This window comes from Piliocolobus tephrosceles, chromosome 13 (assembly GCF_002776525.5).
Source record: "Piliocolobus tephrosceles isolate RC106 chromosome 13, ASM277652v3, whole genome shotgun sequence".
NCBI lineage: Eukaryota > Metazoa > Chordata > Mammalia > Primates > Cercopithecidae > Piliocolobus > Piliocolobus tephrosceles.
The window spans coordinates 66,650,627-66,671,789 of NC_045446.1; the positions used below are offsets into that span (position 1 = coordinate 66,650,627).

The 21,163-nt window shown below is 36.7% G+C and overlaps 1 protein-coding gene across 11 annotated transcripts in view; it reads left to right on the forward strand.

Moving 5' to 3' along the window:
* The window catches only part of EMSY (EMSY transcriptional repressor, BRCA2 interacting), a 110,198-nt gene that overhangs the window by 52,706 nt on the left and 36,329 nt on the right, over window positions 1–21,163 (forward strand). For all 11 annotated transcript variants that reach the window (XM_026446986.2, XM_026446977.2, XM_026446980.2 and 8 more), the window contains 3 exons: window positions 1,351–1,605; window positions 17,123–17,272; window positions 19,881–20,051. In XM_026446986.2, the coding sequence (XP_026302771.1) occupies window positions 1,351–1,605; window positions 17,123–17,272; window positions 19,881–20,051 (576 nt within the window). The remainder of the gene's footprint in view (window positions 1–1,350; window positions 1,606–17,122; window positions 17,273–19,880; window positions 20,052–21,163) is intronic.

Sequence of the window (21,163 nt, forward strand, 5' to 3'; positions counted from 1 at the left end):
CCTCCTCCTCCTCCTTTTTTAAGAGATGGGGGTCTCACTCTGGCACGTAAGCTGGAGTATAGTGGCATGATCGTGGCTCAATGCGGTCTATAACTCCTATGCTCAAGGGATCCTCCCACCTCAGCCTCCTCAGTAGCTGGGACTACAGGTACATGCTGCCATGCCTGGCCTTCTTGTCTCCTTTCAAAGTGTCCCTCAGTCTGTGATTGATCTTGATCTGTGCAACAGCTCTTAGAGACACAGGGCAAGGAAAAATTCAACAAATGAGGATGCTGAGGTCTAGAGAGTCATAGTGATTTCTCAAGTTTTATCCTCCATCTTTATCATTCTCTAGAGACATTGTACATATGAACGTGATATTATTTAAAACCTTTTCTGTAAGACAGTGTATTTGTCATGGTGGGGATGTGGTAGAGGAAGGTGTGAAAAACATCCTAAGTACTTGAGAATTAGGCTGTTAGTTTCTTTTTATCATTTCAGCATGCTTAAGTTAATATGATGAGTTATATTCCAGGTTCTCTCAGTTAGGAATATTAACTTATTGACGGATAATAGTCCTTTTAGATAGTTGACGAATTCAGAAAAATTACAGATGAAAAAACTGGGAGAGGGAAGAATATCTGAAACTCATACATCTTTAGTGAAAGTTACTATTACTCCTTACCTATGTGTGCTTGCTAATATTAGAATCCCACTGAAAAGAACCTCATATCATCAGAATCTTTTTGCTGTGGATATGTTGAGTATGCCCATTTACAACTTTTCATGTGATTATTTAATGATTCAGAGTTCTTAAGAAATGACTTTTTCTCTTTTTATTTAAATTTTTTTTTCCTCTTCACCATTCTCAGAGAAAAGGAAATGAGTTTATCTTGTTCAAAAGATATATGTGAGTTATTTCATGGATACTATGTTTAAATTGACTGATTAGTACCTGAAAAATAATATTTGAAAATATATAACATATAAATAAGATGCAAAAATTAATAAAATTGCTTTGTTCTTATATTATTCACATTGAGAACCTACATTTTCTAATAGAAAATCTGTTAAGAGACAGGTCTGGGAACATCCTGTCTGATAATTTGTTTCTTTCATTCTCACTCTTCACCAAGGGAAAATCAGTTTGTTTTTAAAATCTGAGAACAATGGTTACCTCCCTTGCAGAGTTTGAGGACTAGATATCATATATGTAAGGTGCCACACATTTTATCTGACACTAGGTGCTCAATAAATTGTACTTTTTGTTGATTTCCCTAGTCTTTAAACTATTATCTACTATGATAACCAGAAGTAACTTTAATTTTGCTTTCCTATCAAATTCTCTTTTCCCTTACTCCATTTCTACAGGTGTATCTACATCAGCAATCAAAATGGCATCAACCAGACTTCCTTCCCCCAAAAGCTTAGTGAGTGCTCCAACTCAGATTCTTGCGCAGTTCCCTAAACAACATCAACAGTCTCCTAAGCAGCAGTTATATCAAGTGCAACAGCAGGCACAGCAACAAGTGGCCCAACCTTCTCCAGTAACTCATCAGCAACAGCCACAGCAGTCTCCTTTGCCACCTGGTATTAAACCTACCATCCAAATCAAACAGGAGTCAGGTAACTGGAAAATGTTTATAAAATATGGTAATTCTGGCCGGGCGCGGTGGCTCACGCCTGTAATCCCAGCACTTTGGGAGGCCGAGATGGGCAGATCACGAGGTCAGGAGATCAAGACCATACTGGCTAACCCGGTGAAACCCTGTCTCTACTAAAAAAAAAAAAAAAAAAAAAAAAAAAAACAAAAAAAAAACTAGCCGGGCGAGGTGGCGGGTGCCTGTAGTCCCAGCTACTCGGGAGGCTGAGGCAGGAGAATGGCGTAAACCCGGGAGGCGGAGCTTGCAGTGAGCTGAGATCCGGCCACTGCATTCCAGCCTGGGCAACAGAGCGAGAGTCCGTCTCAAAAAAAAAAAAACAAAAAAAACGATATGGTCATTCTTCTTTATTCACCAGTTTTTTGAGTCTGCCAGCCCATGAACACAGTATGTCTCTTCATTTATTTAGGTCTTTGACTTTTTCAACAATGTTTTACAGCTTTCAGCGTGCAGATTCTGTGTATGTTTTGTTAGATTTCATTTTCTTGGCGTGATTATAATTGGTATTATGATTTTAATTTCAGTTTCTACATGTTTTTTGTTAGTATATAAAAATAATGTTGATCTTGTATCCTTTGACCTTGCTGAATTCACTTGTTAGTTCTCAGAGTATTTACATAGATTCCTTGGGATTTTCTGTGTACACAACTGTGTCATCTGTAAATAGGGACAGTTTTGTTTCTTCCTTTCCAATCAATATGCTGTTTATTTCTTTTTCTTGTTTTATTTTATTGACAAGAGCTTCCAATACTATGCTGAATGAAAAAGAGTGAGGGAAGTGGACATCCTTGCTTGTTCCTAATATTAAGGAGAAAACATTCAGTCTTTAACCATTAAGTATGATATCAGCTGTAGGCTTTTTATAGATGCTCTTTATCCGGTTGATAGAGTGCACTTCTGCTACTAGTTTTTGGGGAGTTCTTATCATGAATGAGTGTTAGATTTTGTCAAGTGTTTTTTCTGTTCAGTTAAGTTTTTTCTTGTTTAGTCTATTGATATGCTGGATTATATTGATTGATTTTCTGTTAAATCAGCCTTGCGTATTTGAAATAAATCCCACTTGGTCATGATATACAATTTTTAAAATACATTGCTGGATTCAATTTGTCTCACTATTCATGAGACATTTTGGTCTGTAGTATTCTTATTATTTTTGTTTTGTTTTGTTTTTTGAGACAGAGTTTCGCTCTTATTGCCCAGGCTGTAGTGCAATGGCGCGATCTTGGCTCACCGCAACCTCCATCTCCTGGGTTCAAGCTATTCTTCTGCCTCAGCCTCCTGAGTAGCTGGGATTACAGGCATGTGCCACCACACCCAGCTAATTTTGTATTTTTAGTAGAAACGGAGTTTCTCCATATTGGTCAGGCTGGTCTCGAACTGCCGACCTCAGGTGATCCACCTGCCTCAGCCTCCCAAAGTGCTGAGATTACAGGCGTGAGCCACTGTGCCCAGCCATAGTATTCTTATTTTATACTGCCTTTGTCTCATTTTGGTCAGGGTAATACTGGCCTCATAAAATAAGTTTGGAAGTATTTATTTCCATTCTATTTTCCTTTCTATTTTTGGAAAAGCCTGTGTAAGATTTAAAGTGAATTTCTTGTAGACAGCATACAGTATAGTTATATATTCTCATATCAACTTTGCCAATAACTTTTTTTTTTGTTTTTGAGATGGAGTCTCGCTTTATCACCCAGGCTGGAGTGCAGTGGTGCAATCTCGGCTCACTGCAACTTCCGCCTTCTGGGTTTAAGCAAGTCTTCTGCCTCAGTCTCCCAAGGTAGCCCGGGATTACAGGTGCACTCCACTACACGCAGGTAACTTTTGTATTTTTAGTAGAGACAGGGTTTCACCATGCTGGCCGGGCTGGTCTCAAATGCTGATCTCAAGTGATCTGCCCACCTCAGCCTTCCAAAGTGCTGCAATGACAGGTGTGAGCCACTGCATCCGGCCAACCAATCTTATAACATTTTTTTGTTTTTTGAGACGGAGTCTTGCTCTGTCGCCCAGGCTTGGAATGCAGAGGCGCGATCTCAGCTCACTACAACCTCAGGCTCCCGGATTCAAGCGATTCTCCTGCCCCAGCCTCCCGAGTAGCTGGGACTACAGGCGCCTGCCACCACACCCAGCTAATTTTTTGTATTTTTAGTAGAGACGGGATTTCACCATGTTATCCAGGTTGGTCTTGATCTCCTGACCTCGTGATCTGCCCACCTCGGCCTCCCAAAGTGCTAGGATTACAGGCGTGAGCCACTGCACCCAGCCCCAATCTTTAACTTTTAAATGATATTATTTAGATCATTTACATTTAAGGTAATTTTGATATGGTAGTGGTTACATGTGTCATTTTATTATTTTGTTTGTTTCATTTCTTGTTTCTTTTTTCTTGCCTATTTGTAGTTTACTTGAAGAATTTTTAGGGTTTCATCTTGACTTATACATATTATTTTAAAGTATATTGTTTTGTTCTGTTTTCTTAGCATTTGCTTATGGTATTACAATATACATGTGTTGGCCATGTGAGGCCAGGAGTTTGAGACCAGCCTGGGCAACATAACAAGACCTCTTTTATAGAGACCATTTTTTGGTGTCTACAAAAAATTTAAAAATTAGCCAGGTATGGTGGCATGTGCCTGTAATCCTAGCTACTTGGGAGGGAACAGGAGGATTGCTTGAGCCCAGAAGTTTGAGGTTGCAGTGAGCTATGATTACACCACTGCACTCCAGCCTGGGCAACAGAGTGAGAGCCTATCTCGAAAAAAAAAAAAAAAACCAAACCCAAAACAATAAAAAAAAAATACTTGTGTTGCCTATCACATTTGACCTTTACACTGCAAATTACTCTATATTTGAAATAATTTTATCTTTCTAGTAAAAAAGGGAGATTTCAGCATATCTAATAGATTATAAGTAATTATATTAATTACTTAATATAATACTTAAAGTTACTTAATATAATACTTCCTATTTCTGCAAGGTACTAGTTTCTAAGGTCTGTATCAGTGGCATTTTAATTTGTGAATGAATTATTACATTATACTACATTAATTAATTTTAGGCAAGGTCTTACTCTGTCACCCAGGGTAGAGTGCAATGGTGTGATCATGGCTCACTGCAGCCTTGAACTCCTAGGCTCAAGCAATCCTCTTGTCCCAACCTTCAGAGTAGCTGGGACTATAAGTGTATGCCACCACACTCAGCTAATTTTACTATTTTTGTAGAGATAGGTCTTGCTTTATAGTCCAGGATGATCTTGAATCCTGGCTTCAAGCAGTCCCCCTGCCTTGGCCTCCCAAAGATCTAGGATTACAGGCATAAGCCACCGAACCCGGCCAGTTTATTAATTTTTTTGTTAGAGACAGGGTCTTGCTCTGTCATCCAGGCTGAAGTGCAGTAGCATCATGACTGTAACCTTGAACTCTCGAGCTAAAGCAGTTCTCCCATCTCAGCATCCCAAATCACTGAGATTATAGGCGTGAGCCACTGCACCTGGTCTATATTTTATTTTTTTGAATAGAGAAAGCATTCATTAAAAATTGACCAGTATAAAAAGTTAAGAGTGAACAACTTGTCCTCTATCCTTGTCTTCTGTCTAGTTCTCCCTTGCCATTAAGAAAAGCTTAGTTTTTATATATTGTCAGAGTCTCCACATATACAAGAAAATTTAAATATGGATTCTTATACCTCCCCTCCTTTACACACTTGTAAAGCATAACACATGCACCTTGCTTTTCTCCCCCGACGTTTAACAATGTATCTTAGAGATCTTTTTAATATAGTCCATACATAAAATTAAATTGCTTCTTCATTCTACAGTGATACAGGTATCCCTTGTTTTATTACACTTTGCTTTATTGTGCTTCCCAGTACTAGTGGGGTTTTTTTGTTTGTTTGTCTGTTTGTTTTTGTTTTTTGTTTTTTTGAGACGGAGTCTCGCTCTGTTACCCAGGCCGAAGTGCAGTGGTGCAATCTTGGTTCACTGCAGCCTCCACCTCCTGGGTTCAAGCAATTCTCCCTGCCTCAGCCTCCCGAGTAGCTGGGATTATAGGCACCCACCAACACACCTGGCTTATTTTTGTATGTTTAGTTGAGACAGGGTTTCATCATGTTGGCCAGGCTGGTCTCAAACTCCTGACCTCAGGTGATCTGCCCTCCTTGGCCTCCCAAAGTGTTTTTTACAAATTGAAGGTTTGTGGAAACCCCATGTCGAGTAAGTCTGTAGGCACCATTTTTCCAACAGTGTGCACTCACGTTATGTCTGTGTCACATTTTGATGATTCTCACAATAACTCAAAGTTTTTTTTTTTTTTATTTTTATATCTGTTACTTTAATCGGTGATCAGTGATCTTTGATGTTACTATTATAATTGTTTTGGGCCACCACAAACCATGCTCGTGTAAGATGATGTACTTAATCAATAAATGTTGTGTGTGCTCTGACTGCTTCACAAACTGGACATTCCCCCATCTCTCTCCCTCTCCTTGGGCCTGCTTGTTTCCAAAGACACAACGATATTGAAATTAGGCCAGTTAATAAACTTTTCTATGAAGGCCAGAAGAATGAGGAATCTGCAGAAGAAAAGTTGGAAGCTAGCAGAGGTTGGTTCATGAAATTTAAGGAAAGAAACCGTCTACAGAATGTGAAAGTGCAAAATGAAACAGCAAGTGCTGATGGAGAAGCTGCAGCAAGTTATCCAGTAGATCTACTAAGATGGTTGATGAAGGTGGCTACACTGAACACCAGATTTTCAATGTAGACAAAATAGCCTTTTAGTGGAAGAAGATGCCATCTGGGGCTTTCATAGATAAAGAAGTCAATGCCTGGCTTCAAAGCTTCAAAGAGCAGGCTGACTCTCTTGTTAAGGACTAATGCAGTTGCTGAGTTTAAGTTGAAGCTGATGTTCATTTACCATTCGCAAAATGCTAGGATCCTTAACAAGGATGCTAAATCTACTCTGCCTGTGCTCTATAAATGAAACAAAAAAGCCTGATGACACCACATCTGTTTACAGCATGGTTTACTGAATGTTTTAAGCCCACTATTGAGACCTACTGCTCAGGAAAAAACGAAAAGATTCCTATCAAAATGTTACTACCCACTGACAATGCACCTAGTCACCCAAGAGCTCTGATGGAGATGTACAGGATTACTATTATTTTCATGCCTGCTAACATAACATCCATTGTGCAGCCCATGAAACAAGGAATAATTTCAACTTTCAGATCTTAAGAAATAAATTTTTGGCTGGGTGTGGTGGCTTATGCCTGCAGCCCCAGCACTTTGGGAGGCTGAGGCAGGTGGATTGTTTGAGCCCAGGAGTTTGAGACCAGTCTGGGCAACATGGTGAGACCCTGTCTCTACAAAAACATTTTTTCTAAAAATTAGCCAGGCATGCTGTGGCTCATGCCTGTAGTCTCAGCTACTTGGGAGGCTGAGGTGGGAGGATTGCTTGAGCCAGGAGGTTGAGACTGCAGTGAACTATGATTGTGTCACTGCATTCCAGCCTGGCTGACTGTCTAAAAAAAAAAAAAAGCATTTTGTAAGGCTGCAGCTGCCATAATGATTTCTCTAATGGATTTGGGCAAAGTCAGTCTTCCGGAAAGGATTCACTGTCCTAGATGCACTCAGAACATTTTTGATTCATGGGAGGAAGTCAAAATATCAACATTAATAGGAACTTGGAGGAAGTGGATTCCAACCTCTATGGATGACTTTGAGTGGTTCAGGTCTTCAGTGGGAGAAATAACTGTCTTATAATAAAACTTGACTAGATGAGGAGTTGCTTCTCATGGATGAGCAATGAATGTGGTTTCTTGAGATGGAATCTTCTAATGAAGTAATAGTGCCCTGTCCTGTGGATGTTGTTGAAATGACAACAAACAATTTAGAGTACTATATAAACTTAGTTGATAAAGCAATGGCAAGTTTAAAGGATTGACTTCCATTTTCAAAGAAGTTCTACTGTGGGTAAAATGTTGTAAAACAGCATTCCATGCTACAAAGAAATCTTTTACAGAAGGAAAAATCAATCCATGCAGCCAACTTCACTGTTGTCTTACTTTAAGAAAATGCTGCAGCCACCCCAACCTTCAGTATCCACCAACCTGACCAGTCAACAGCCATCAACATCGAGACAAGACCCTCCACCAGCAAAAAGATTATGCCTCTCTGAAGGCTCAGATGATCATTAGCATTTTTTAGCAATGAAGTATTTTAAATTAAGGTATGTACTTTTTTTTAGACATAATACAATTACACACATAATAGACTACAGTATAGTATAAACATAACTTTTATATGCACTGGGAAACCAAAACTTTCGTGTGACTTCCTCTATTGAGATATTTGCTTTATTTCAGTGGTCTGGAACTGAACCTGTAAACTCTACAAAGTATACCTGAATCGTAATTTATGTAATGAATCCCCTGTGAGGTTGTTTCCAGTCTTTCTTTTTTAAAAATTCAAACAAAATGCAGTGAACAAGCCTATATCATGTCATTTTGTGTGTGTAAGTGTATCTGTAGGATAAATTTCCAGAGGTATGATTGCTATGTCAGTTTTGATAGATATTGCCAAGTTTTCATCTTATCGGGATTTTCTATTTATTTTCCTACCAGTAATGTACATGAGTCCCAGTTTCCTCACAGTGCCGCCTTCCCACCGGTATATTTTCAAGCAATTGGATTTTTGCCAGTGTGATGGTGGCGAGGGGATGTTAGTATTTTTTTTATTTTTCATTTATCTTACTGAGAGTGAGTTTGAGAAACTATATGTTTTAGTGCCCTTTGTAATTCGCTTTTTGTGTGATATCTGTATCCATTGTCCACTTTCCTATTGGATCAATTTCTGGAAATTCTCATACTGTCAGGATAATTGGCATTCTGTGCGTTTCATAATTTGCAGATTTTTTTCCAGTTTGTTTGTCTTTTGACTTTATGGGGCTTTCTGTGCAAAACACTATTTGTTTATATGTAGTTGAATTTGTTATTGTGGTCTTTAATGCTTCCAGATTTTCCATCACGGTTTATAATTTTTGTATTTAAGTCTTTTGAAATTTAAACTGGTATGAAGTTAGACAATACAATATATTGATAACCAAATGTGATTTGAGTCTGTAATTTTCTTTTTTGTGTCCAGTGTTTGCCAGGTTTTTCTTTGAGCATTATGTGTATTTCCAAGAAAGAATTTTGAAAGTGTTTTTTTTTTTAATGCCCTGGAATATTTTTTGTTTAAATTTTATTTATTTATTTAGAGACAAGGTCTCACTCTGTTGCCCAGGCTTAAGTACATCAGGCAATTCTGCCGCCTTAGCCTCAGGCGAGACTACAAGCATATGCCACCATACCTGGCTAATTTAAAAACATTTTTTTGTAGAGTTGGGGTCTTGCCATGTTGCCCAGACTGGTCTAAAACACCTGGCCTCAAGTGATTCTCCTGCCTTGGCCTACCAAAGTACTGGGATTATGGGTGTGAGCCACTGTGCTCAACCTGGAAAATTTTTTTCTTAAAGAGCTTTATCGAAATATAATTGACTAAGCATTCAATGAACACATTTAAAATGTACAATGTAATGTTATTTAATATATTCACAGATATGTTCAGCCATGATAACAATTGATTTTAGAACACTTCACTTCAAAAGGAAACCCCATAATATGATCTACTACTCCTTGCACCCATTCATTCAGTTTCCTGCCCCCAACCCCGAGTAACCACTAATTATTTTCTGTCTATAGATTTCTGTACTTTGAACTTTGGTATCAGAGAAATATATGGTCTTTTGTAACTGGCTTCTTGAACTTAATGTAATCTTTTTAAGGTTCATCCATCTTGTAACATGTATCAGTACTTCATTCCTTTTTGTGGCGAATTAAAATTCACATTTTGTTTATCTGTTTGCCCTTCGATATGCATTTGGATTGTTTCACCTATTGGCTGTTACGAATAATGCTGCTAAAAATATTTGTATGCAAGTTTTTTGGTATCCAGTTCTCTTGTGTATATACCTAGGAGTGGAATCTCAGGATCATATGTTAATTCTGTGTTTAATTGTTTGATAAACTGACGTGTTTTCCAAAGCAACGATACCATTTTACATTCCCACCAGCAGTGTATGAGGGTTCCGGTTTCTCTACATCCATGCCAACACTTGTTATTCTCTTACACTGATTCTAGGAAGTCTGCTTTGTGTAAAGTATATTTCACTGTGGTTTTGATGTGTACTTACCTGATAACTAATGATGTTTAGCATGTTTTCATGTGCTTATTGGATCTTTTATATATTTTCTCTGAAAAAATGGCTATTCAGATCCTTTGCCCATTTTAAAATTGGGTTATGTGTCTATTTACCATTGAGCAATATATATATCTATACCATTTTACATGTACATGTATGGTTTTATTTCTGGTGATGGGAATGTAAAATGGTACAGTTTATATCTGCTGGTGGGAATGTAAAAAGGTACAGTTGCTTCGGATATGTAATTTGCAAGTATTATTTCTCATTGTCTGAAGTGTCTTTTTACTTTCTTGATGGTATCTTTTAAAACACAGCAGTTAGCTGGGCTCAGTGGCTCCCGCCTGTAATCCCAGCACTTTGGGAGGCCAAGGTAGGTGGATCACTTGAGGTCAGGAGTTTGAGACCAGCCTGGCCAACATGGTGAAAACCCATCTCTACAAATAAAAAAATTAGCCAGGTGTGATGATGTGCACCTGTAATCCCAGCTGCTCGGAAGACTGAGGCAGGAGAATTGCTTGAACCCAGGAGGCAGAAGTTGCAGTGAGCCAAGACTGCGCCACTACACTCTAGCCTGGGTGACAGAGCAAGACTCCGTTTCAAATAAATAAGTTAAATTAAATACTGCAGTTTTTGATGTCTAACTTTTCTATTTCCTTTTTGTTGCTCATGCTTTTATTGTTATAACCAAGAATCCTTTGCCAAATCCAGTATGTTAGAGATTTACTCTAAGTTTTTTTCTAAGAGTTTGGTAGTTTTACCTCTAAGTGTAAATGTTTGATTCATTTGAGTTAATTTTGTATATGTGTGATGAAAGGGTCTCTCTCACTTCATTCCTTTGCACATATCTCTTCATTTGTCCCAACAGAATTTTTTAAAAAGACTATTTTTCCCTCATTGAATGATCTTGGCATCTTTGTCAAAAAGCAGTTGTATGGTTTTATTTCTGGCCTTTCAATTCTGTTCCATTGATCTACATGTCTTATGCCAGTACCATACAGTTTTGATTACCATTGGTTTGTAGTAAATTTTGAAATCAGGAAGCATTTGAGTCCTCTCCTTCTTCTTCCTTTTTTTTTTTGAGACTGAGTCTCGCTCTGTCACCCAGGCTAGAGTGCAGCTGTGTGATCTCAGCTCACCGCAACCTCCGCCTCTCGGGTATAAGCGATTCTGCCACAGCCTCCCGAGTAGCTGGGATTACAGCCACGTACCACCATGGCCAGCTAATTTTTGTATTTTTAGTAGAGACGGTTTCACCATGTTGGCCAGTCTGGTCTCGAACTTCTGACCTCAGGTGGTCCACCTGCCTCAGCCCCTCAAAGTGCTGGAATTACAGGCAGGAGCCACCATGCTGGGGCTCCCACCTGTGATTTTTAATTCTTTTTTTTTAAAGATTGTTTTGGTTATCCTGAGTCTCTTGAAATTCCATGTGAATTTTGGAGTTAGCTTGTCAATTTCTAGGAAGAAGTCAGCTGAGATTCTGATATAGGTTGCATTGAATCTATAGATTAATTTGAGGAGTATTGTCATCTTAACAATGTTAAATCTTCTGATCTGTGAGCATGGTATGCTTTCCTATTTAGATCTTTAATTTCTTTCAATGTTTTGTAGTGTTCAGAGTATACGTTTTGTATTTCTTTTGTTAAATTTACTCCTATTTTGTTCTTTTGGTGCTATTATGAATGCAATTGTTAATTTCACTTTTTAGATTGTATATTGCTAATTTATAGATTTTTGTGTGTTGACTTTGTATTCCTGCAGCCTTTCCAAACTCATGTCTCATTTATTAGTTCTAATATCTTTTAGTGGATTCCTTGTTTTTTTTTTTTTTTTTTTAATAATATAAAGGATCATGTCATCTGCAAATAGGGGTAGAGTTTCTTCTTTTTCAATCTGGATGCTTTTTTTAAAAAAATAGTATAAAGGATCATGTTGTCTGTAAATGGAGTAGAGTTTCTTCTGTTTCAATCTGGATCCTTTTTTTTTTTTTTTTCTTTTGCCCATTTTCTCTGACTTGAACCTGTGGTATAATATTGAATAGAAGTGTCAAGAGCAGACATCACTGTCTTTTTCCTTATTCTTTCTATTCATAGAATTTCTTTTAGTGTCTCATGTAAGGTGGGTCTGCTAGCAACACATTCTCGCAGATTTGTTTATTTGGTAAAGTCTTTCTTCATTTTTGAAAGCTAGCTTTGCTGAATATAGGATTCTTCGTTGGTGGGGTTTTTTCTTATTTTGTTTTTTTTTCACTTCAAATGTGTTATCCAACTGCCTGCTGGCCTCATTGTTTCCTCTGGGAAGTCAGCTCTTATGTAACTTTATTGCAATTCCCTTGTAAGTGGTATGTTGTTTTTCTCTTGCTATGTTCAAGATTTTCTTTTTGTCTTTGAATTTCAGCATTTTTACTGACATATGTCTGTTTATGATCTTTGTGTTTATCTTATTTGTAATTTGTTGAGCTTCTTAAACATGTATGTTACTGCTTTTCAATACATTTGGAAAGTTTTCAGCTGTTATTTCTTTGAATATTTCTTTTTTTCTCTCTCTTCCCACCTCTGGTACTTCCATTATATGTATGTTGGTGTATTTAATGTCCCACATTTCTCTGAAGCTCTGTTAATTTTTCTTTATTCTTTCTTCTCTTTGTTCTTTAGCTCACATAAACCTCTACTGATCGTTTTTCAGATTTGTGAATTCTTTCTTCTGCCAGTTCAGATCTACATGTGAACCCCTCTAGTGCATTTTTTAGTTCAGTGACTTTACTTTTAACCTCCAGATTTTCTGTTTGGCTCTTTTTAAAAAATAATTTCTATCCCTTTATTGATATTTATTTGATGTAATATTGTCCTCATAGCCATTTTTACTTCTATAAACATGTTTTTCTTTAGTTCTGTGAACATATTTGTAATGACTCTTTCAAAGTATTTTTCAGTTAAGTCAGACATCTGGTTGCTCTTATAGTTTCTGTTGTTTGTTTTTTCTAAGGCATGGGTAATATTTCTTGTTTCTTTACCTGCCTCCTTATGTCTTTGTTAGAAATTGTACATTTTAGATAATATACATACAGCCCTCTGTATCTGTAACTTCTACATCTTCAGAATCAAGCAACCATGGATCAAAAATATTTAGGAAAAAGACAACAAAAATAATAATACAACAGTAAAAAATAATACAAATACAGAAACAATATAGCATAACAGCTACATAGCATTTATATTGTATTAGGTATTATAAGTAATTTAGAGGTGATTTAAAGTATGCAGGAGGGTGTGCATAGGTTTCACAAATACTACACCATTTTTTATAAAGGACTGGAACATCCACAGATTTGAGTATCAGCAGGGTCCTGGAAGCAATCTTCCATGGATACTGAGGGATGACCATGCAGTACCTGGGTACTGGTCTCCCCTCACCAGGGATTTGTTATTGTTATTTGCCTAGTTATTTGTTTAGTGATGGGATCAGTTATTTTAGTGAAGTCTTTATTCCCTCTCCAGCCTGTGCTCCTTCATCTAAGCATCTGATATTACTCCTCAAGGAGGCACTACCCTGGGTATACTTACAGTCACTTTGGGATGACAGTGGTGTTAGTTTGGCTTTTTTCTGTTCTTTCCTTGACCACACCCAGCTGTTAAACTCTATTAACTGCTGGCTGATTGCTCTGTTGTTTTCAGAAAGCTTTGGAACATGCATTACTCTATAATCCAAATTTTGACTCCTTTGAAGGAATAGTTTCTGGGGTTCATTTCTGATATTTCTTCTAACCTCACAAAAGCTCTTCACACCTTTTATATTATCTACTTCTTCCCTATAAACTGTCTACAGTCTAGACTATATGTTCATGACATTTGTGAATCTCTTTCTGGTTGCCTTGCACCGCTTCCTTCACTGTTCTTGAGAATGCCCTTGGTCTTGAACTTCTCCATGCTGTGATATAAATGGAGTTAGTTCCTTTGGGAAGAGATTAGGTGCTATTTGTTTTATGAATTATTTTTATCCTTTGGCAAAGTCTCTGAGCCAGGACTCTGGAATCTGGGGTGGGGTAAGTGGCAGACTTCTCTGACAGACCCCTGCTTTAGGCACTGAGTGTTCACTGAGTGGGAGTGAGGGGTTGGGGAGCAGCCTGAGGTCCTCATAGCTTGCCTTGCTTGGTGGTGGAGTCACTGCCTCACAAGCCAGAGCAAGAGCTGTCAGTACTTTAATATACTCAGTGGTATTGTGCCCAAGGTAGAGCCTTGTCCCCAAACTGGGGGCTGGGCAGAATAATAGAGCTCTCACATCCATACTTCTCTTGCCCAGAACTTAGCTTTAGCAGTGGGTAGCTGAGGGCAGGATGATATAATCTGAAGTCTGGTTTCTCCTGAGAAGAAAACCTTTTTTTTTTTTTTTTGAGGCAGATTCTCGCTCTGTCGCCCGGACTGGAGTGCAGTGGCCGGATCTCAGCTCACTGCAAGCTCCGCCTCCTGGGTTTACGCCATTCTCCTGCCTCAGCCTCCCGAGTAGCTGGGACTACAAGCGCCCGCCACCTTGCCCGGCTAGTTTCTTTTTGTATTTTTAGTAGAGACGGGGTTTCACCGTGTTAGCCAGGATGGTCTCGATCTCCTGACCTCGTGATCCGCCCGTCTCGGCCTCCCAAAGTGCTGGGATTACAGGCTTGAGCCACCGCGCCCGGCCTAGAAAATCTTTTAACTGGGAGCTGGCAGAGAAGGAACCCTGAGTTCTTCACTGCGGCCATCTGGAATGGAATGTCCCCCTTGCTGAGCTAGTAGTGGGGAAGGAGGAAATGGTCTTGGTTTAAATACCACAGATCTTGCCTTTCTCAATGAATTTTTTGAGTTTTTCTTGAGTAGATGTTTTTTCATTTACTATTTGCCCTTGGCACCATTTCTGGAGCCTTTCAATGGTGGTGGTTTTATAATTTTTACCAGTTTCACTGGGTTAGGGGGCCAGCAGAGCTCATGCCGCCATGCCAGATATCAGTATTTGGAATGACTTCAAGTACATTGGAATTACTTCCTTTAAAAGGACTGTAGAATTCTGCAATGCAACTATCTGGGCCTGCTACTTTTTGGCAAGGGGGCACAGCTCCTGAAATTTTATCTGTAGAAATTTGTCTACATATTTTCTCTTTTCTGGGGTCAATATTGATAAGTAATACTTTCCTAGAAAATTACCTATTTAATTCAGATTTTAAACTTATTTGCATATAATTGAGCAAAGTCATTTTATGATTATCTTAATTTTTTTCTCTGTGTGGTTATTTCTTTAGAAGCTTCTTTTTATATGTGCTTTAAGAATTACTTAATTCTGGCCAGGTCTGGTGGCTCACGCCTGTAATCCCTTTGGGAGACCAAGGCCAGTAGGCCACTTGAGGTCAGGAGTTCAAAACCAGCCTGGCCAACATGGTGAAACCCTGTCTCTACTAAAAATACAAAACAATTAGCCGGGCGTGGTGGTGGGCACCTGTAATCCCAGCTACTCGGGAGGCTGAGGCAGGAGAATTACTTAAACCCAGAGGTGGAGGTTGCAGTGAGCTGAGATTGCACCACTGTACTCCAGCCTGGGGACAGAGTGAGACTTCATCTCAAAATAATAATAATAATAATTACTGTAATTCACTAATGAAATAAATACTAGAAATTATTCCCCCCACAAACCTCAGTGCTTAAGATGTATTATAATCAGATTTTTAAAATTTCCATAATAATTATTTACTGAATTTTTCTGTTCATTATGCACTTTACAGGTGTGATTTATTTAATCTTAACAGCCCTATGAGGTATATACTAATAGGATCATTATTTTATGGAGGAGGAGACTGAGTCACAGAGATTATGTAACTTGTCTAATTAGATACTTAGATGTCATAATTGTAACAACTTTGTTGGCTACAAGAAATGTAAAATTATTTAATGCTATTAAATAAATAGATCTGGTTGCTTCCTAATGTCTTAACCTAAATCACCATCTCAAAAAGTAATATAATTTTTAGTTGTCTATAATAACATATTTTAACTCATGAATTATTTCAGTGAAGATAGTAGTGGGGAAAGAGTGTTACCAAAAATTTCCTTCATTAGCTACCACTTTAACTTTATAGTTGGCATAGGAAATTTTCTTTTAACCCCTTTCTCATTTACCCCGAGAATAGTTGCTGGTGACGCTTGCAGCTGTAGCGTTTACTCCAAGATAACTTTGCCACGAAATATCTTGCTTTGATTATTATTTTTGCATTGCTCTATTATATTGACTTTGGAAACAAAAGACATTATTCTATTTATAGCATTCTGTTTTTAGTAGTGGTATTTCCATTTACAAAATATAGTAATTCTCAGTTGCAGAAAATGTCAAATCTTAGAAGCCAGCATTCCTATGTGTGATGTTAACATAGTTCTCAAAAACAGTTTTTATATTTTATTTTCATATTGAAAATCACTCAGATTTGTTTCAGCCTCAGAGAGTGTGTTTATATAAAATTAAATGAATGCTGGCAGCAAGCTACACTTTTTTTTTTTCTAAATGGAAAAAGGGTTAAAGGAATGTTTATGTTTGGAAAGTCAATGTAACAATTATGGCATAAAGAAAAATTTAGAAAATTAAAAAAAAAAAAAACATCACCACCGTAGCACTTTAATTTTATTTTTGCCTATTACCTTCAAGTTCTTGTCCACACACATTTTTTGTATAGGTAGAAAAATAATGTATCTTTTTGTATCCTGTATTTGACAAAGTGAGCTATTAAAAATTATTTTAAAAGAAGGCAATTAAAAATTTCAAACAAAAAAAGTTCTTTGTCTTTATATTTTTCAACAGCTTTTATGTAAGTTTAAGGAGTTGTACAAATATTTTGGCGAAGTTGGGGATACATAAAAGCACATTACCTTTTGTTTTTGACCTCTTACGCTAGTCCTTTCATCCTAAGTATTTGTATGGAAAGGATTATTTGCCTGTAAAGTTCAAGTCCAGTGGAGAATTTGGTTTGAAAGCTCTTATATAATACAATCATAGACAAAAGATTTTTCTTTATGAACTTGGTTAATGTAAGTGTTTTAGTTGCATTTCTGAAATGAGAAATAACTGAGAAAGATAGAAATTTGAGGAATAAAAGTTTAGTTTCATCAGTATTAAAAAAAACTTCTCCTTAGGCAAGACTGAGTAAATGTGTGTGACTACTGCCCTCTTGGGTTGGTATAAGGGACATGTATTTAAAAATAATTTGTGCTGAGATTTATCTTTCTTCTTTCAAAGGTGTTAAAATCATCACACAACAGGTTCAACCAAGTAAAATCTTACCCAAACCGGTGACAGCAACTCTACCCACCAGTAGCAATTCTCCTATTATGGTGGTTAGCAGTAATGGTGCAATTATGACAACTAAACTGGTAACCACTCCTACTGGTAAGTTCTCTTGAGCATCAGTTCATTTATTCATTGTACGTTCATCAAACTGTTTCTCTATACCAGCAATATACTTGACACTTGGGATACAGAGATTTATGGGACAGTTTTTCAAAGAGGCCTTTCTTGATTCTCACACCCCTACCACCCTGATATTAACTTTCTTTTGTTATTCTTTCTGATGATCCTTTGTTCTTTTGCTTAATAGCACTTCTCATAATTTCTTACCTATCTAGTTGTATGTTGGTTTGTTTAATATTGTTCCTTTTACTGAACCATAAGCTCTATGAGGGTAAGGGACCATCTCCATTTTATTTACCATATATACAGAGCTAGTCTGTAAGTAGGTGCCCAGTCAGGATTTGTTGAATGAAATTGACCCAACCCACAAGGATTTTAGTCTGATGAAGTTGAGAAGCATATATGTTATGTTACAGTTTACTAAGCATTGCTGAGACTGAGGGAAGCACAGAATGGCATTGTGCTCTGATAGGCAAGCAACCAGCATATGCTGGAGGAAGTGAGTGTTGAACATTTTGGATAGTAACACTATCTAAAATGTAGCCTTGAGCAGATTACTTAATCCTTCTAAATATTTTTCTTTGTTTACTTGTTTTTGTTTTTTTCTTCTGTTTATTTAAATGGGATAATAATCCCTATGCCATAAGGTTATTATAAGTATTAAATGAAATCAGGTATGTAGAAAGTCCCCAGCATAGTGCTCAATAGTTGTCACTATTAATATTATAATTAGCCATTACTGTTATTTTAAATGTATGACTCTTTAAACTTTTTGAGGATGGCTAGTATTTAGATGACAGAATTTAAATAGTGTAAAATGATACCTGTCTCAAGCTTATAAGCTGTCATTTATTGGCTAGTGTGTAAAGGTCTTTACATACATTGCACTTAGTCTCCTTTAGGCTTTATCATCTCCATTTTCAGCAACTTGCCTAAGGTAACATAGCCAAAAATAGGCAGAACTGGGGTTTGAACCAGTTTAACTCCAAAACCTGTGCTTTCTTTTGTTTTTTAAATTGCAGTAAAATATATATAACATGAAATTTACCATTTTCAAATATATAGTTCATTGGCATTAAGTACATTGACGTTGTTGTATAACCATCAGCACCATCTATCTCCAAAACGTTTTCATCTTCCGAAACTGAAACTCTTGTACTCATTCAACAATAATGCTTCATTTCCACACTTTCTCTAATCCCTGGCATCACCATTCTGCTTTCTGTCTCTATGTAAAGCCTGTACTTTTAAACACTGTTATTCTTTAGTATTAACTTTATCATACTTCCCCTAAACTTTTCTAAGTAGATAACAGTGTTATGCATATGTGATTCCTCATGTTATGGAAAAGTAGTGAAAAATAATATTTTGTCTATTGTTTATGTGTCTGTGTTATAATAAGTGTTTCTTTTTTTAAACAAAAACTGAATTTGAATTTTTTCCAGATGTAATTTGCCAAATTCAAACTATATATCCATATAGCATATTTACTTTGCACTAGTTTTGCAGGGTTTTTTTTTTTTTTTCATTCAGATGTATGCTTATAACCAATTTAAACTAATTCTCCTTGTTGTTCTTCCCGTTCTCCCTTTTTGGGTAATGGTTGTATTTTTCAAAGGTGAATAACTTGGTAAAACCATTTTTTGGGGGGGAGGAGGTGAGGGTTGAAAATGGCTATCAAAGTGGTCCATGAATTTGATTATCATATAATGAAAGAAATTTCTTCAAGTGAAGATGATGTTATCTTAGTCATTTTTTTTTTTTCATTCTCCCTAAGGCATTGATGCTTAATTTAGGAATAGCCTTTCTGAGTTACTGGATTTGTGAGAAACTACAACAGACTCATGTAGTTAGCTTTTAATTCCTGTTTGGATAAAAGAAAAAAGTGTTAGAAATAGTGGGGAAGGATATAAAATCTTTTGAGACACATGAAGAAAAATAGTCTAACAGGTCTAAAGTTGAGGAAATATGTAAATAGAGAAAATTTTAGGCTAAAGAGAAATATTCCTGGCAACTCTAGGCAGCTTTAACTTTAATCTTTACTAAAATGATAGAATAACCAACCCTTTAAAAGATGGATGTGTATTTAGAGGGTAGCAGATTACAAAGCAATGAAAGTTTGTGAAATTTTAGACAAACAATACTGCCTTATTTGCTCAATGCCAACATTGGGTTTGGCACTAAGACAGCATAAAAAAGATGCAGAGACCTTAAAATCTATGACAGAAATATCTAAAATACTCTGGCAGGAAAGATGATTAAATTTGTTTCTTTTGGCATAAAACTAGTAGAAGAAGGGTAGTGGGAGAAGGGAACAGAGTTAACTCTACTTTTTCTTGGGTTAGTAATTTGATGCAACACATCACAAAATTTTATGTGTAAAATTAATTTAAATTGACTTGGCTGTAGTACTTGCTATATGTGTTGAAAACTGGCTGTAAAATTATAAATTAATGTTTTGACACCTTGAAATTCCATTTTCAAGTTAGAGCAATATAGATTATATTGAATTATAGTTAAACTGTATTAGTTACCATTCTTCTATAAGCACTGACAACTTTTTCTTTTGGCTTTTCCCTTTCTGTAGGCACACAAGCAACCTATACCCGGCCAACAGTGAGCCCATCCATTGGTCGGATGGCTGCAACCCCTGGAGCTGCAACCTATGTGAAAACTACGAGTGGTAGCATCATTACAGTAGTACCCAAATCATTAGCTACCTTGGGGGGCAAGATAATTAGCAGTAATATAGTTTCTGGTAGGTATATCTGAACTATGTTAAAGGTATAGATGGCCTTCATTGAGAGAAAAAAAAAACTTATTTCATTGAAGGATTATATTTGATCTCAGTTTTTTGCTTAGAAATCTAAAGCTTTGTTTTAGTCCTTATGTTTCATGATTAAATACACTTTTTAGTTTTAATATTCAATATTCACATATAAAGCTTTTGATAGTTTTAAAATGGAAAGAAACTTTAGTTGCTTTTAGTCAGAGTGGAAAGATTATAGTTTATATTTGCATAGAGATTTTTCATTTGCAAAGTATTCTCCTATTTGTCAACCCATTCAGACCCCATAACAACTCTGAGGTGGTTGCTATTGTGCTAAATTTACAAAGGAAGATAGGTTTGGGTTTAGAGAGATCAAATTGACCTGTCCAAGACCAATTAGAGTTAGAAAGTGGAAGAATTATTATTTGTTCTAAATATGTTTTAGGGAACATATCTCATAATTTCAATTACTAATGTCACTTTAGTTTATTAAAAATAAAAATATTTGAATAGTTTATTTGCTTTTTGCCATTTATATTAACTTTGCTTTTCAGAAATATTTTACTTCAATAGTGAAAGCCAACCGTCTGCCTATTTATTGGTATGTGGAAACCATACCTGGTTTTTATTGGCTCATTAATCTCTGCAGTTCTTGGGTTGTGAACCCTAATGTGGAATGTTAACATGGCATCTGTTTTCATCGATTATTATTTTTAATTAAAATGATGTAAATAATCTCTGATTAAGCAAGACTGTAGACTTTAATTGTCTAACATTTTTGTAGACGAGTTATATTTTGTATGCCCCAGGTGAGTTGTTCTAACATTTTAAAGTCAAGGGATTGAAGTTCCTGGCAGTAATTTGATGTTGCTGATAACTCAGGGAGTTAAAAAAAAGAAAAAGAAAAAGCAAAGTAGAGCATGGTATTGGCATAAAGTGCTGTATTTAAAGCTGTTAGTTTTGGCTCTACTTTTAAGTGTAAATGAGAAAATCCAATGTTTGCCAGACTGAGGAGGGTGAAACCAGTAGGGAAAGAATCATCGTACTCCAGCTTTTAAGAGGATATTTTAAATAACAGTTAAAACTTAAATTATAATTTA